The 16,274-nt window shown below is 40.5% G+C and overlaps 1 protein-coding gene across 1 annotated transcript; it reads left to right on the top strand.

The window, feature by feature from the left end:
• On the top strand, positions 1 to 15,339 carry LOC108683304. The gene is made up of 22 exons (XM_018172605.1): positions 1 to 139; positions 1,506 to 1,805; positions 2,122 to 2,366; positions 2,875 to 3,114; positions 3,655 to 3,825; positions 4,109 to 4,243; positions 4,609 to 4,846; positions 5,097 to 5,345; positions 5,509 to 5,684; positions 6,257 to 6,454; positions 6,693 to 6,869; positions 7,532 to 7,670; positions 8,818 to 8,928; positions 9,290 to 9,370; positions 10,956 to 11,045; positions 11,431 to 11,623; positions 11,884 to 11,990; positions 12,649 to 12,764; positions 13,128 to 13,178; positions 13,782 to 13,898; positions 14,122 to 14,748; positions 15,205 to 15,339. The coding sequence occupies exons 1-22, from the start codon at positions 1 to 3 to the stop codon at positions 15,337 to 15,339; spliced, it is 4,035 nt and encodes a 1,344-aa protein (XP_018028094.1).
• The last annotated feature ends 935 nt before the right edge of the window (positions 15,340 to 16,274 follow it).

Below are 16,274 nucleotides of genomic sequence, written 5' to 3'. Positions count from 1 at the left end.
ATGGAGTGGCACGTCTCTCCAGACGAAATGCTCCTTGGTGCCGTCACGTCCGTGGAGTGGAGTGACAGTCTACAGGAGGGAACGCAAAGCTTGGTCGTCACAATTGACGACATGGTTGTTCAGAACGTCAGGTATCAATGTGAGTATTTTTTGTCAAGATTTAATTTACATGATATCATTTATACCTGTTATCGATGTTGTCCGTCTAAGCCTCGTGAGGAATCTTATTTTTAATTTAAATTTGGGATTGATGGTATATGCATGTTTATTTATGATTAGTTGCTGCAAAGGGCATTAAACTCGGCGCATTAACACTAATACGCATTAATACTGATGAGCGGTACTAATACTAATAACGGCGCATTAACACTAATAAACTCGGCATTAAACGTTGGTCCATGCATGGAAAATTGTAGAGTTAACATGACAAGTAGAACTGCACGCTGAACCAAGAGGCGGCTGTTCGACCGAGCCTTGGAAATTATACCCCAGCAGAGCTGCACAGTAAGCTGCACCGTCAGCCAGTCAACAATTTGCTTGTGTAGATTTAACGAAAAAATACCAACGTAATGACGCCTTCAATTTCAGAGCAAATTTTCAACTCATCTCGTATGTTTGTCAAATAATTTGGAAACACATTAGAAGGATAATCGTAGACTTATGAACACTGTAGGAAAATATAAGAAAACATCATAAATTTTAATCTTTTCAATCGCATCCATTATTGGTCCAACTCTGGCGAGCTCTCGCCTCTCACCACTGGCGAGCTTGTCGCTACTTCAGTATTTGCAGTTCTGCACTGTAATTGCTATAAATATTTGTCACGAAAGTGGTAAAAAACGATCCATTCTCTACAATACAATGCTGAACAATTTCGAATTACAGAAGGTGAAAGGCATAATTACACGATTTTTAAATTAATATGCCTTGAAATATAATGCTTCGATAAAATGTATTCTTTAGTGTACATTTCAATGCTATGACACGAGGCTTCGAATGACGTCATGCACGACCGACTTCATGCCTCGTATCAGCTCAGAAATATCGTCTTGTTTTCTAAGGTCAACACAAGTGACCTCTGTTGCTGGTTCTCTAGTGATAGAGGGATCTGTGAATAGCACTTCAAACCTTTGCCTGTGTAAACATAACCCTGCAATTGCCATGTATGATCACGAAGCTTATACTCAAAAATTCATCATCAAAGATACGGCGACAGTTAGATAATCGATGGCTAATCGGTCGGCGTCATGCAATAACGTGAGCTGTTTGCTTCGCAATTGACTTGCAGTAAAGGATTTGGTAAAAATTAAAACTCATGGATAGGTGATAGTTTGTTTAGCAGTTGCCCAAGTTAAAAATTAGATGGCTTATTCTACAATGGTGATCGGTCTTCTGCTTGAAACATAATAAACTGATTGATTAATACGCTTAGTTAACCTTGAAGAAAGAACTACAAACTGATAATGTCTAACATCATGACGATATTTCTGTAAATGTTTCTTCAGATGCTGGACCAGTGATCGGGTTCTCTGTGTTCAACATCACAGCAGAAGGCACGCATCCTGTCGTACTAGACATCACACGCGACGGCTGCTCCATATCCTTCCATAATCTCAGTTTCGCTTCAAGCAAAGAATTCCAACAAAGTGCACGCGACTCGAACTCAACGACGGAGCCCCAATTTCGAAATGCAGGATTATGCGTTGACAAGAAACAACAAAGCAAACTCGTCACAGTCTACGCGCCTCTCACGCCAGACGTGGCCACTATCCGACCTGTGAAAAATATTGTCTTTATTCCACCAGGTAAACATTCTGGTTTGAACTTAGTGATAAACTCAGAGTAATTTTTTCTGCTGCTTCAGGGCTGAGAAAATAAAAATTTTTGATTTTAATTTTGAACACATATTTTTAGTTTGTTGTGTGAGTAGCACAGTATCTTTATTGATAGTCATTTCAATTGTTACATAAACATGTATATATTGTAAGCTATCCATTATTCGAATAATATAACAGTAAAATGCTCGTATAATAATTACTAATGGCAAAACAAATCAAGTGTTTTAGTTTATGTATTTTTTGAAAATGTATCATAATATCGATTGCACCCGTGTTTTGTCAGGCATTGCGTCAGCGACATTCATTGTGGCCATCCCCCGAGTGTCGCTGTACACGACTTCGTACCAACTGAACGTGACCATCGTTTGGGGTTTAAATTCTATCCCAAACTCCACGGTTTCGCAAGTCTTGAATCCAGCGGCTGGGGAAACAACGATTAACGTAACTAGAACGTTCGTGTCGCCGGCAGAAATCACAATCACAGCGACGTTCAGAAATCCGTTCTCGGAGCAGAAGACTTCAGCTGAGGTGAAATAATATATTTTTTTTCGGGAGAAGCGCAATGACAACATTCCAATATAAGTCTTATTACGAAATGGCATTCGAAAACTGAATCATAGTATGAGATAGAAAAAATATAATTAAATGAGCATACATCAAACACAATGTAATTATTCGCACCCCATATCAAATCTTATCTTACGAGTATTTTTCTGATATAACTTTTAGAAGCCAAAGGGGAAAATGTTCTATAAGAATATATAAATGCCTTCTATAGGAAGGCATTTATTGCGTACAATTCGCATACAGGTTTGAAGTTGAGTTATACGAGTTTTTAAAATTAATTACGATTATTCCAGAGTTTAACAAAATTGTGCTTACAATTCGAAAATGGAGCCCGAATTATCAGGGTTCATACTCGTATTGTTAAATTATTACAATAAAGTAAGGTTTTCCACTTGAATACTTTGAATTATACCTAAGCGTAAAGTATTATTTCATTGTTCTAGGTGTAGTTTGTTATTTTCCCCTACAGATCTCTGTGCGGAATCGCGCGAAAGTTGGTGAAGTATCAGTGCTGGCTGAGAACGGGTCCTCCATCTCCTCTGTGTTGAGTGCGTCGGGTGATGGCACCCGCATCGTTGTGGCGCCGCCCAACACCAACCTCTTGGTCACCACCAACTCCTCCTCGACCGATGCCACTTACTGGAACCTAACCTTCCAGGGAGAACGCAAGTCGCAGCCTAAACTCCCCTTTATCATCTCGTTCAAGCAGGTGGGCGAAATGCTTCGGATAGAATTGCTCGGATTGGCAAGCAAATTCCTAATCTATTTGCTTTATTGCAACTGACCTGATGAGATCCTCTACTTTGCATCCTCTACTTTGCATCCTCTACTTTGCATTCCATCATTAGCTTCGGCATCGATTTTACATTTATCGCCCTTGAGTAAAAAGGATTGCAAGTTTACCCAGTTATTGAACCATTTAATCATATCACACGAAAAGTAGTAAATGAGTTCCATTAGACCATCGGCTCGCGTTGCTGCAGGAAGTTGAGTGAGGAGCATGCTTCAGTTTAGTGTTCTCTATCATCTCAAGAACAATTGTTCTATCACAAACGCCAATCATCGTCCATTCTTAGTATGATAGCGAGTCAAATAATAGAGAGGCAAGTACACTCTCAGCCTGCGGTCATTGCTTTTCCTTGCATGTGCCAGCAATGAAGTAGCCTGAACGCAAGTAACCATACAAGCTTCATATAATACCGGGTGCACCTGCACCTTCATGTAATAAGTAAAAGTAATGTTCCCTCAGGAAGGCAAATACACTCTGAGCCTGAGCTCAGGAGGGGGGAAAGGAGGGGCGTCGTTGCCTGCGGTTGTGGAGGTGCTGGTGCGGCGGCCCCTCGCGCCCATCACGGTGCTCACACAGCCAGCCTTCCTGAGGGCCGGCATGCCCCTGGTCGTGGGCGTTATGGTGCCGGAGGTCTGTACACTTTCCTATGTATAAATGGCTGAGGGGTTATTTAGTACATACGAGAACATAGCCCACTCCTAACGGGCCTTTTTCAAGACAGGCATAGTTGGTACCACTCTTCCTAACACCATAGGTGCTGGCTACCATACTAATTCTGTACACGCTTAATAAATGATCTCTCCTTTTATAAATTACCTCTTATCCACTATTTAATACCCAATTGTGATTATGCTGTAAATCTGTAGTTGGTCAATTATATTTGTTGATGACCCATTTTGATGACCCACCCCAGGTGATGGGGGCGTGCGTGATCCTGGACAGAGGAGAAGGGCTCCCTCTTCTGGGGTGGAAGGGAGTCGGAGGATGCGATGCCTCTCCTCCAGGAGCAGTCGAGTGGCAGTCTGAAGGCTACTCTGCCAGAATAACGGTAAATTCAAACCAATAAAGTTGGTCGGCATGTCTATAGAATCATTCAATTTATTCGCTAAGGTCGCTTCAATAATTCATTTAACATTGGGAGTAAAATCTTTAATACTAACAGCCTAATAACGAAAATACATCTTCGTCACCTGTGTTACTCTGAATTGACGTAGTAACTCATCTGTGTTGCGCTGAACTATATTTCTATTACAGAAAATAGCAAGATGAAGTGTGATAGAGCACGACAGTTTCTCGTTATGCTCCAGCTAAAACTGTCTAATATTTACTGCCATGCAAGGCAAAGAAAACTTTGCTTCATTTTGAATTGACGATGTCAATAATTTTGTCGGTACCGTGGCGTGCATATTTCAGCACCTGTTCACCCCGCGGTCACCACTGGTGAAGGTGCAGGCCACCCTCTACACGGCGGTGGGGCTGCAGACCTCACAGGCCACAAGTCAAGTAGTACCGCAGGGACCATGTCGCAGCATCTCCGTCAGGACCAAGACCGCCGCCAACGCCACCATCTCCTCGGTGAAGCGTTCGGCCGTCGCTAGGGTGCGGTCAACGGTAGTTGCTGACTGTGACCCAGGGACCGTTACTTCAATTGGTGCGTAATGAAGGGACATTTTTCTATGTATTATAAGCAATAGTTAAACTTCATTAGAGATTAATGGGATTCAGTTACAATAGGACATTATTGCTGGAGTTGAAATGAGATGAGTTGTTGCAGGCCCAGATAGGCTTCTAGCTTATAGAGAAGACTAATAACTATTTCAATTTAGGGTACATCTTATTCCTCTGCATATATCTTGCAGAAATAAATTAATTAATAAATTTATTCATTTGCAACTTTTCAGATTGGGTGATTTCCCCAAGCATAGAGAAGAATCTAACGGAACTTGACCAATTCCGAGCTGAACTTCAAAATGCTTCGGGATCAAAAACTTTGCCCGAAAACAGCTTATTGTTCGACAGAAACACGGCTTTCGCATCGAATATTGAAATGGACAACGTAACTACGTCAGACACAAGCATCGGCATCCCGCCTCACACGCTTGATTTCGGGCTGTACGAAGTAGCAGTGTATTACAATGTCACGCTCTACGGTCAGTTAAAGTATTCATCGGCATAGGAACAAATTTATATGTGTTGTAGATGAAGATTTATTGTTATGAGCATGACAGGGTGTTCTTGGTTTTATCATTTCACAATTAGCCGTCACGTACGACAGTACCTACTGGTGTGGAAGAGATCATTTGTTATGGGCAGACAATACGACGGGGGAGAGCCTGTGGTCAGCGGGCAGGGCGAGCGCCCTTGTAGAGGTGGTGTCGACGAGCCTCGTGGTGGGCGCTGTGAGAGGAGGCGCCACTGCGGTCACGAGGGGCAGGATCCACTTCGACGCCTCCGCTGCCAGCTACGACTACGATCAGGCCGACGGACGGGTCTGAAAATAATTTGGAATTTTGTTACAAGCCTGATTATGAAGTGTGACATTTCTTTGTCATTTAACGTACGAACCGTGCAAAGGAATGATCCCATATCCCACAACGTGGTCTGTTATCAAAGGCAACGTTTGTTATCAAAGAACAAAGATGTTCGTAGTAGTCTAAAAAGTCGGATAATTTGTATGATTATAATATACAAACTTTAAAGTTTGTGTTGACTTATTGCTAAATGAACTTTTTATGAACGGTGCTGAGCTGGAATTGCGTAATATTTTCGTCCTCAGGTAGAATTGTAAAATAATGTCAATCCTATTTTTTCTACAGCATATGCACTTAATAAATTTCATAAATTGGCAGAGTTTTAAAAGTGGAATCACTTGTGTTAGAAAAAAAATATTAAACGAAAATGAAACAATTGTGAGTAAATGTAGATCACCTGTTAAAATCGACCATTTAAGTTTCAACGAATGCTGATGCGTATAAGTGATTCGACTCTAAACACGACTGTTGGTGCTGGAAGACCACAAACCTTCTCGCTGGCAGTGATTAGGTTTGTTCTATCCCAATAGCTCGCTAGCTACGAGTGGTGGTGCAAGAAGGCTGGTGAAAATTGGCCTGATGATGCATCCAAAGGATCTTCTTCGAGCCCAGGCTGCTTTGGTAAAGGTCCAGAAAGGATCTCGAAGCCATCAGGCGATGGATCTGTGCTGGATCTGGCCGCCACTGAATTCAAGGGCGCCCCAATGGACGTGGTTCTTAAAGTAGTGGTCAGTTACCAACTGGATATTGGAACACGGCTCCGAATGTTTATCAGTATCTGAATGAGAGAATATTTCTCAATACATAGAGGGAAAAATTGTTAAATTACCCATTTTTCATAAGCTAGTGCTGTTTTTTACTGTCTTCATAATGTCTTCATAATGTCATAATGTCTTCAATAAACACTACTCATCAAAAATAAAATTGACAGGAGCGGTAATATAAACTTGAATATGTGATGCGCAGGCAGTAAGCGTGGACGGCAGACGGCAAGCGGGGGAAGTGAAAGTGAAAGTAGTGCAGGGGTCACCGCCCCCTTTAATCTTGGGGTGCCTGCCACCCCAGGCTTGCCATCCGCGACCAAGTGGGAACCTCTTCGTCAGCCCCAACCGCCTCATCCTGCAGTCCGAGTGTGACATGCCCGTAAGCTATAGTCCATGTTCTCAAAAGGATAGTAATAATAACGTTGAAAGGAGGCACCTCAATAACGATAACCGCACTTCTACAGCCACTGAAGACACCGAGACCCATCACCACGTAGCCGGAGGGTGAGAGATGAGCAAGATGTACGCCGGCATACTAGAGGTCTTCTCGATCGAGCAGTTAATTGCATGCTCGACTTAGAATGACTTTAGTGGTTAAATCTGCAATTCAAGATTGATAATTAATTGTTTTAGCAGTGGAATTGAACATGTGTAAACTTGTTCTTCTGAATTTCAGTGTACTTTTAAATTTATTTAGGTTCTAAATTATTATCAATAATCAATTAATAGCGATTGGTTCAAATTAGAATTATCTTGTCCTGAAGTCCATGACACTATGTGAGTTTTTTAACAAAAAGAATTGGACTGAATTCATTTGATGCTAAAACTTATGCAACTAAACCGAATTTGACAAAGGAACTCAATTTGTCATGTGTCATTTGGAAGATCTTCCTGATTTAATATCAAACTCAAATCAAGTTCAAAAATCAAAATTAACATTGCAGTGCGTAATATTTTAAGTGCGCGCACAAACTATTACGTTACCATTACGATTTATTTACTTTCCGAAATGGCTCAGCACTGTAAATTTCTCTTGTTTAGCCCGACAGTGAAAAACCGCCAGATGGCAACGGCTGCCTGGCAGGCATGTCGTACAGCTGGCAGGTGCATGGCGTGGTCGATGTTATGGAGCCTGAGAAGAAGGTTCTGCTGGACCTGGTGGACACGAACACTACAACAGGTATGGGTCCTCAAGTTCTGATCGCAAATAATTACAATATCTATTAATCATGTCGTGCTTTATCTGCGATATCGATCCGTTAATTATGCAATTTGTCAATTTATAATTACATAACATACACAGTGATGTCCGCGCTGAAGAGTAGGCCTGATGTGGCTTGTTGCCGATTCTTGTTCTTTGCTTGACTAGTTCATAGAATAGGTATCTAAAATCGTGTCCTTTGACCGGAACTTTTCAGGATTGACTATAATAGTTTGAAATAGCTACTAGACTTCCACCGGGTTCGATATAATGCTAGGCATTTCAAGTCTGAACATATATTTTTCCATGGCTTTATCTAGTCTGTTCTTGAACGCGTTCATACTCGTAGCGCCAATGAATGAATGATATATCGACGTAATCGGGGAGGTTGTTCCACAAGTCGGTGATTCGAAGCGAGAAGAAATGTTGTCACGTGGATAAGTTGCGAAGCAGTTTTTTTAGTTTATAGCCGTGGCCCCTGGTGTTGGATCTTGTTTCAAATTCTAGTAATCCGGGGTAATCGAGGACCTTGTATAAACCATGAGTATATACTTGTATACTTCAATGAGGTCCCCGCGCAGACGTCGATAACATAGGCTTAATTAGAAGCCTTCTATAATCTTTAATCTTTCTTCATAGGACTTGCCCCTCAAGCCTGGAATTATCCTTGTTGCGCGTCTTTGAACATTCTATAATTAGACCTTTGTTTGCCTCTGACTACTCATTTTAACATGATATCCTAACTCAGGGTAGGCTGTTCCACATGTCGGTGATTCGAAGCGAGAAGAAATGTTGTCACGTTGATAAGTTGCGAAGCAGTTTTTTAGTTTATAGCCGTGGCCTCTAGTGTTGGTTCTTGTTTCAAATTCTACTTACTCTAGTAATTCGGGGTAATCGGGTACCTTGTATAAACCATGTCCATGAGTATATACTTGTATACTTCAATGAGGTCCCCGCGCAGACGTCGATAACATAGGCTTAATTAGAAGCCTTATAATCTTTAATCTTTTATCATAGGACTTGCCCTTCAAGCCTGGAATTATCCTTGTTGCACGTCTTTGAACATTCTATAATTAGACCTTTGTTTGCCTCTGACTACTCATTTTAACATGATATCCTAACTCAGGGCTGGACCAAAGCAATTTAGTTCTCCTTGACAAGTTCTGGGAGACTTTCAGCGAATACCGGCAGTTCACCATCGCAGTGAGCGGCGTTCACTCCTCTGACCCCACGCCTGGCAAGTTGCTTTTGTATTTAGAAGTGAAGCATGACATGAAATTTCGAAGAAAAATCTATAACGATTTTTATAATGAAATTGAATTGTTTTTTGTTTGATTGAATTGAATTCGCAAATAAAATTTTTAGGCATACTTAATATGCCAGTCTTCTTAAATTGTGACATAAATGTGTTTGTATTTGTACCGAAATTCTTATGCCAGTCGTTGTTGTTAACTCTTAGAGCAACGAGTCTGAACTCGGGAATCATTCATTGTTAGCGTACACTATATTTATGAACTCATTTCACCCAAATACTTTATTTATTCAAGGATTAGTTTCATCTGAGGATTATTTATTTGATTTGTATTCATTACCCTCAGGCTTCGCTTCGTTGAGCATCATCGTGAACCAAGCACCGGAGAACGGATCATGCTACATAGTGGACGACATCTCTCCAGACGGTAAGCACGGCTTAAAATCGAAATCTATACTGAATTTATTGCATTATGCTTGCATTTCATTCCACTTTATATTGGTCCAATTATCTTGTTCTTACTTTCCATGCATATTTAATGGTAATTTCCGTAAATCACTCAGGATCTCATTTCCTGAGTTGTCTCATCAGAAATTTATGAAGAGAAAGGCAGTTTTATTCTGTTTCAAAGGTTTGCAATGCTTTGCACGGTTTTTTCAAGCATTCTTAGAGAGGTTGAAGTCAGTCAAGAATCGGGTCGATTTTGAGCTAAAGGGGCCCATTTTAAGTAACAGAAATAGTCGTAATTGTCACACGCAAGCCGCTTCCATTTTTAAGTTACTGGTTCTTTGAATATCAGTTCAAACTTTTGCTGCAAAGTGTATAGGGGTTAGACAAAATAAGGGAAACGCCTGAAATTTTGATATCGTAATTTTTGAATATGTTATAAACAATGAAAACGTGACATATTTTTATGTTTTATTGTTACTGCTAAGTTGCTAACTGATATTTTATCCGTGCACAAATATTTTTAGTAAATTTTTATGTCTATAACCTAACCTATACCTTATAAATGATAAACCTCTCTAACTTTCATAGAGTACAAATTATTGTTGCCAGTATGGCACCAACTAGGTGCTAGTGTGACAGAAGCTTCCCGAATGCTTGACGTTTCTAGAGGTACTGTCTCAAAAGCAATGACTGATTTTGAAAGAGAAGGAAAAACGTACTCAGCAAAGCACAGGTCTGGCCGAAAGTCGAAGTTTCCTGAGAGAAACCGTCGGTACCTAAATCGAATTGTGAGGGACAATCGATAGACCACGGCTGTTCAAATTACTGCAGACCTCAATGGACACCTACAGAACCCAGTTTCCCTAAAGACTGTCCGCCGAGAGCTGCACAGATCTGGATTCTATGAAAGATCTTCAAAGCGTTTAAAATGGAGTTTACGTTTGGGGAAAGCCGAAAGAGCCATTTAATCCCGACTGCCTCCTGCCAACCCTATAGATGGTGGGGGATCTGTGATGGTCTGAGGGGCTATTTCTTGGAAATTCGGCGGACCAATAATTTCTCTTCATGGAAGAATCTACAGCCGTGATTATTTAGGAATTTTGAAGGACCAAGTTCATTCAATGGTTCAAACACTGTTCCCGGAGTGGAACGTCACCTTTCAACTTTCAAGATGATAATGCCCCGATCCATACAGCTAAAATTGTTAAAAAATGACACGAGGAACATTCTAATGAAGTCGAGCATCTCATTTGGCCACCAGACCTGAATATTATCGAGCATTTATGGTCGATATTAGAGATGCGAGTCAGAAGTTGATTCCCGCCGCTGTCGTCTTAAAAAGAGCTGGAGGGAGTTCTAACTGAAGAATGGGTTAAAATTCCTTTGAAAACAATTCTCAATTTATATGAATCAATGTCTCGGAAAATTGAGGCTGTAATTGCTAAAAAAGGTGAACCTACACTACACTAAAATATATTTTGTGGATTTGTCAAGTATTTAATTTATTTTGCCTAACTCCTGTATATTCAGACGTTTTGTGAATTAAGGATTTGTGTGTGCAGGCATCACGGCGCTGGTACAGGCGATCGTGGTGGCCTGCAGCGACTGGGTGGACCCTGAGGGCAGCTCCATCACCAAGTACACTTACTACGGTACTACTGAAACATCAATTAGTGCGCTTTCATTATAAGTAGGTGATGATATAAGAAATAGTTGTAGCGAAGGATAATTTCTGCACCGCCTTATCATTGGATGCTTCTAAGGTCAAGTATTATATTGCGTATTTATGTTCAAAATACGATCTAAGGAAACAGACAACGATTTTGCGTAAAAAATTGTCTTTTCCACTTGATAACAACTATGATAGATAAATGCAAAAATATTTAAAAGCTTCGCTGAAGTATGTTTATGCAGAATTATTAAGGGCAAAAAAGTTGAGCAGAACTTCAAAACAACAGACAGACTTAAAAATGTCCCAGTTTCACACAGATACAATGTTTATTTATATAAAAATAACGTGCATTATTTTCTCCTAAGGCGTGGTGAACAAGAAGAAGCTCCCTCTAAGTTTTGGACCATCACCAAGTCAGAAGATGATCCTACCCGCCGCATCCGCCCTCCAGCTGTACGCTGAGGTGGCAGACGAGGAGGGCTCAGCTGCCAAGCATCTCATTGACGTGATCGAGACGAAGCTGCCATCGGTGGAGCAGGTCGAGCAGTACGAGAAAGAGTGAGTGCTCTTTTTCTTTTGTTCTATAAGATAAATATGGTGAAATATTGATAGTTTCTTAAATGATTATCATGTGCATAACGGCTTAGGAAGATAGTACAGATTTGAGGACTGAATAAAATTTGCCATAGCCAAGGTACAAATAGCATACATCAAAGGTGAAAGGAAAATGAAGAAGTAGGTAATTAGATAAAAGAAAAATATGATTTAGGACAAAAATATTATATTGACTACTTCGATATTGTATATTCATTCCATAGTGAAGTTCGCGAGAAAGCTGTGGCTGCTTTGGACCAACTGAAGGTCGGGCAGCTGTTGCAAGCAGAGGCGTCTCTGGAGGGTCTGGCGTTGCCGGGATCTAAAGTTGGTCAGCAAAGTTTAATTATCACCGTTCAGAATTTGCGTTGCATTTCTAACTTAAATTTCGAATAATTACCTTAACTATAATCTATAGCTTCGTTACATAATCGAGAGGAGTATCAGTGAAAATACAGATGTTGGAAACTAATGAAGTTTCCTCTACAATCGATAGAATGGTGAGGATATGGTATACAAAATAACAGATTTTCATACACGTTTGAATTTAAATTTTTGTTGAAATTTCCATCTTTTGAAATATATTCCTTTACCTTCTTTGAACCACGTGGTTCGCTCCTCGAAAATACCTTCGAGTTTTTCGGATGTGTGAAGTCCGAAAACAAGGCTCGACGGAACTGAGGCTCGTATTTAATTGCCAACAGAGGTGCATATTTTGGCGCATATGTGGCCTTTCAAGAGGTAGCTATTATCACTATCATACGAACAACTTAGATCTCTTGTTCGATGTTCATGTCAATTGTAAATATCTTAGACTTATTGGCGAACGCAGCGAACCATTCCACACTCAATTACCTTCTTCGGTTCTCTCCGAGCTCTAAAGATTTTAAAAATAATTTGGTGTCAAATCGCATATCATCAAATGGACCAAGGCAAGCATATGGGCTCCAGTCACGTGAATGCATTGTTCAAATCAATTTTATTGTTAGGGCCTTTGACGGCGGAAGAAATGGAGGCACTTCGCCAGCGATCGCTGAACAAGAACAGCAAGATGGTGGGCGCAGTCGACAACTTTGCCAAGGATTCTATGGATGACGTCGTCCAGGTTGAGTTATAGCTTCCGAAAGCTTAATTAATTGTTACATACTTGAATATTGTAGCTTACCAGAAGTTTTGATTGCATTTTGGACACTGTTTGAAAATTTTATTGAAGTCTGCATGCATTGACGAAGTATAGCTTATGTCGCACAGTAATTTTGTAGCACATTATGGAGACAAGGGAACGCTTTTATTCTTTCACAAGTAGTATTTGAATTATCTGCTAATATATTTGAGTTGCTATAGTCAATTAGAACATTTTGCCAATATTGTTCAGGCATATTAACACTGTAACTCAGACCTGTTGAACTTATCTTCGTTGAGATCAGTTATCATCACAAGGAATGAGTTCTCAAAATATTGCGTGCAGGTGACAAGCATCCTGGGGGCTGTGGCGTATCCGCTGCCTGCTACCGCGGAGGTAGGACATAACGTTTACTTGCTCCACTGCATTTTATTAATAGCAATGTTAACCAATCAGCGCTAACTGCAATTAACAATAAATAAATAGGGGACTGTGATTTAAATTGACCCTCGACGTTCTGTTGATTTTTGTCGTGTGCTTAGATTTCGAGCGAGCAAAAAAATTAAAAATAAATTTGAAGACATTAATTATCTTGAAGCGCTGGGAAGTGATATGTGCAGTGTGCACTGCCGTGTTATACCTATAGCAGGCAACTATACCTTATATACTAAAGTGCCTCATCTTTAGCCCCAGTCAAGTGTTCTGCGTGATGTAGCCAACTCTCGCTTGACGAACATTTTACTGATTTCAATACGAATGTTTTATGTTATTACTAAATATTCCCAACATCTCGGTCTCGAGATCGATTGTTCGAAAATTTTCATTCGCTTCAAGAGATCGCTTTTCGTGCGCCCCAGTCATAACGATTTATTTCGTGTATTTAATGCGCGGTTCTATCTATGCTATAATTTACTTGATTTACTTAAAGGTAATTTTGACGGCACATGCACGATTTTATATATGCTATAATTTACTTAAGAAATAATTTTGACGGCACAGGACGCGGCCGTGGCTTCTATTGTGTCCCTGGCGGGGTCGACGAGCTCGTCGTCGTCGGCAGCTCAGGCCTCCGCCATGGCGGGGACGGCGTCCGGCGTCGTCGCCTCCCTCGTCAAAGTTCGTAATAAACTTTGTGTCTGTAGGGCAAATTAAATCGAGCCTTAAAGATGCGTTGCATAAACAAATGCGCATGTGAAGAAAGTAAAAATTTGTTAATAAATGGTAGTTGTGCGATGAAATGTGCACTGAAGTTAAGTTCTCAAATATAACCATATATGTCGTAATATTGTGATGCTTACGCGATTATTAATTTCGGAACTGCAACTATATTTTCCCTCAGGGTGTTAATGAAAACGTCGCAGGGAAGACCAGAATGGGCGCAAGTGGCCCGTCTCAAGTGTTAAAAAAATGTTACAATGAAACCATATGCTGGACGAAACTGCTCTTGTGCCTCACAGACACTCCCTTCACGAATGAAACTCTTCAAACAGTACATGACATTGGCGCGTCGAACATGAAAATAAATAATGAAGTCACACCTGGTGCGAGTCAAGAACCTCCACACTCTCTTTATGATTCTTTTGTTTCAGTCATTTACGCGTTTTTTGACCATATCCGTGCCGACGAATCTCCGTCCGCTGTCACTTCGAAGCCTTCGCAAAGTGCGGCCTTTGATGCGCTGGACATGGAGCAAATCCAGTCACTTGCTATCCTGTTGGATGTGAGCCAATACAACTCCACAAACGACACCACAGAAATATCTAATTTCTTGAAATCTGAACAACACTTGTGCTTGGCGCTAAGAGCGATGCAATGTGCAGTCGAACACTACGGAGTAGATCTCACAAAAGAGCTCTTCAATCTCGAGTACGAGGACGTCTTGAACACCACCGATGGCATCTCATGCGCGCAGCACCTCAAGAATCTGGCCCACAAAAACCCTGCAGCTGCTCAAGCTAATGACAAGGTCAGATATTATTCTTATCATGTTAAACAGATACAGAATTGACCCAATAGAATGAAAATTTTCAGAAGGTGGGTTGTTCAATCTAAGGCATCTTCAATGATCATTCGGTCCATGCACGTGTGAGACATCAGTATAGACGCCTTCCGTCTCAACCAATCACTTTTCAGCTTCAATTCACCCACATAGACTCCCACCTCCCTATTCCCTCACCCACAGAAGCACAATATACGCAGATAGAATTATCCGCAATAACCGAACCTTCTCCATCATTCATCTATAACCAGACAAATCATACCGTGAAACCACCTTCCAAAAATTGCTTCCGTTACCTCTAATAAAATTCAAATACAAATTCGCCAACGCTAATCTTACTACAAAGCAAATTAAGCTCTAAAGAAAATTTTCTTTTGACACAAAGTGGATTCTTTACTCTATTAAAAGACGTTATAAACTCAGGAAATAGAGCAGCTAAACCAAACTAGCGCACGTTTCTCACCACAAGTCGTATCCAAGATCTCACAGTTCATTCCTGGCGTGCGCCACGCGAAACACCCCTACTATAGCACAGCATCAAGCTGCATGAAAGCATGATAGCTACGCCCGAGGACATCTCTCAATGGGCATTACATAGGCACACAGCTACAAACCGCCTTCCTAACAAAGGTATGACAGGCCTCAACATAACGTTAGAATGGATGAAATACCTCAAATACCTCTGGATAAGTTCATGATAAAAGATTGGTTAAAAGATCACAAAAAATATATATATATAAATATGGTTCTCTAATCGAAACATCCAACTATACACACAATAGTCCACTAAACCGACAACAATTGTTGTGACACTGAAAGCTTCAGTAACCTATGAAAAATGTAGGCTACAGCATTCGCACTAAATCTATAACTCAATTTTATAGGATTTTCCAGGAATAATCATGCAAGAACTTCGCCTATTAATGAACACATGTAAACAATAGGCTCATGCAGAATGTTAAAGCGGGCATGACTATACTATACATAGACAGTCTCCCTTGAAATATGATCTACCAATGCCTAATTATTCAATTATTTAATTTCTGCCGAGTAATAACCCAAGTATACATTGTAAAATTCTACCAAATCAGAGGTGCTTATGTACGATCTTTTAGCCCCAGCATACCCATGCAACTCTCTCACCGCCAGCTATATAGAATACAAAATCCTGTTAGCTCAACTGAAAAATGTGTGGCTATGATGTCCACCAACCAATATCTATCAAAGCCACACATTATACAAAGTTCGTATTGACAAAGAAGCAGATAAAACACGGTGGTATCGATGACACCAAACTTCGAGCACACCTGCAAAACTTTGCAGAACATAGCCTAGATGTTGCCATTATCAAAGTATCAGGAGCACAATATGCTTTTCAAATAGTTTGAATAATGAGATTATATCAAGACCACATTACTTTACTAGTTAATTTAAAGATCGCAATAAATTTTAAGAACCTAGCGAATCTGACGATTGAAGCATATTACAATTGC

The sequence above is a fragment of the Hyalella azteca genome, unplaced genomic scaffold (assembly GCF_000764305.2).
Source record: "Hyalella azteca isolate HAZT.00-mixed unplaced genomic scaffold, Hazt_2.0.2 contig1914, whole genome shotgun sequence".
Classification (NCBI taxonomy): Eukaryota; Metazoa; Arthropoda; class Malacostraca; order Amphipoda; family Hyalellidae; genus Hyalella; species Hyalella azteca.
Note: the sequence above shows the minus strand (reverse complement) of the source record. Positions and strands in the feature narration are given on the sequence as shown.

What these genes read in the sequence shown, in the direction of transcription:
- LOC108683304 (XM_018172605.1), top strand. Translation starts at nt 1, where the DNA reads ATGGAGTGGCACGTCTCTCCAGACGAAATGCTCCTTGGTGCCGTCACG. An exon ending in AGTCCGAGTGTGACATGCCC is followed by an intron (nt 6,870 to 7,531) that starts GTAAGCTATAGT and finishes TCTCTTGTTTAG; the next exon opens with CCCGACAGTGAAAAACCGCC. An exon ending in GTCGAGCAGTACGAGAAAGA is followed by an intron (nt 11,624 to 11,883) that starts GTGAGTGCTCTT and finishes TTCATTCCATAG; the next exon opens with TGAAGTTCGCGAGAAAGCTG.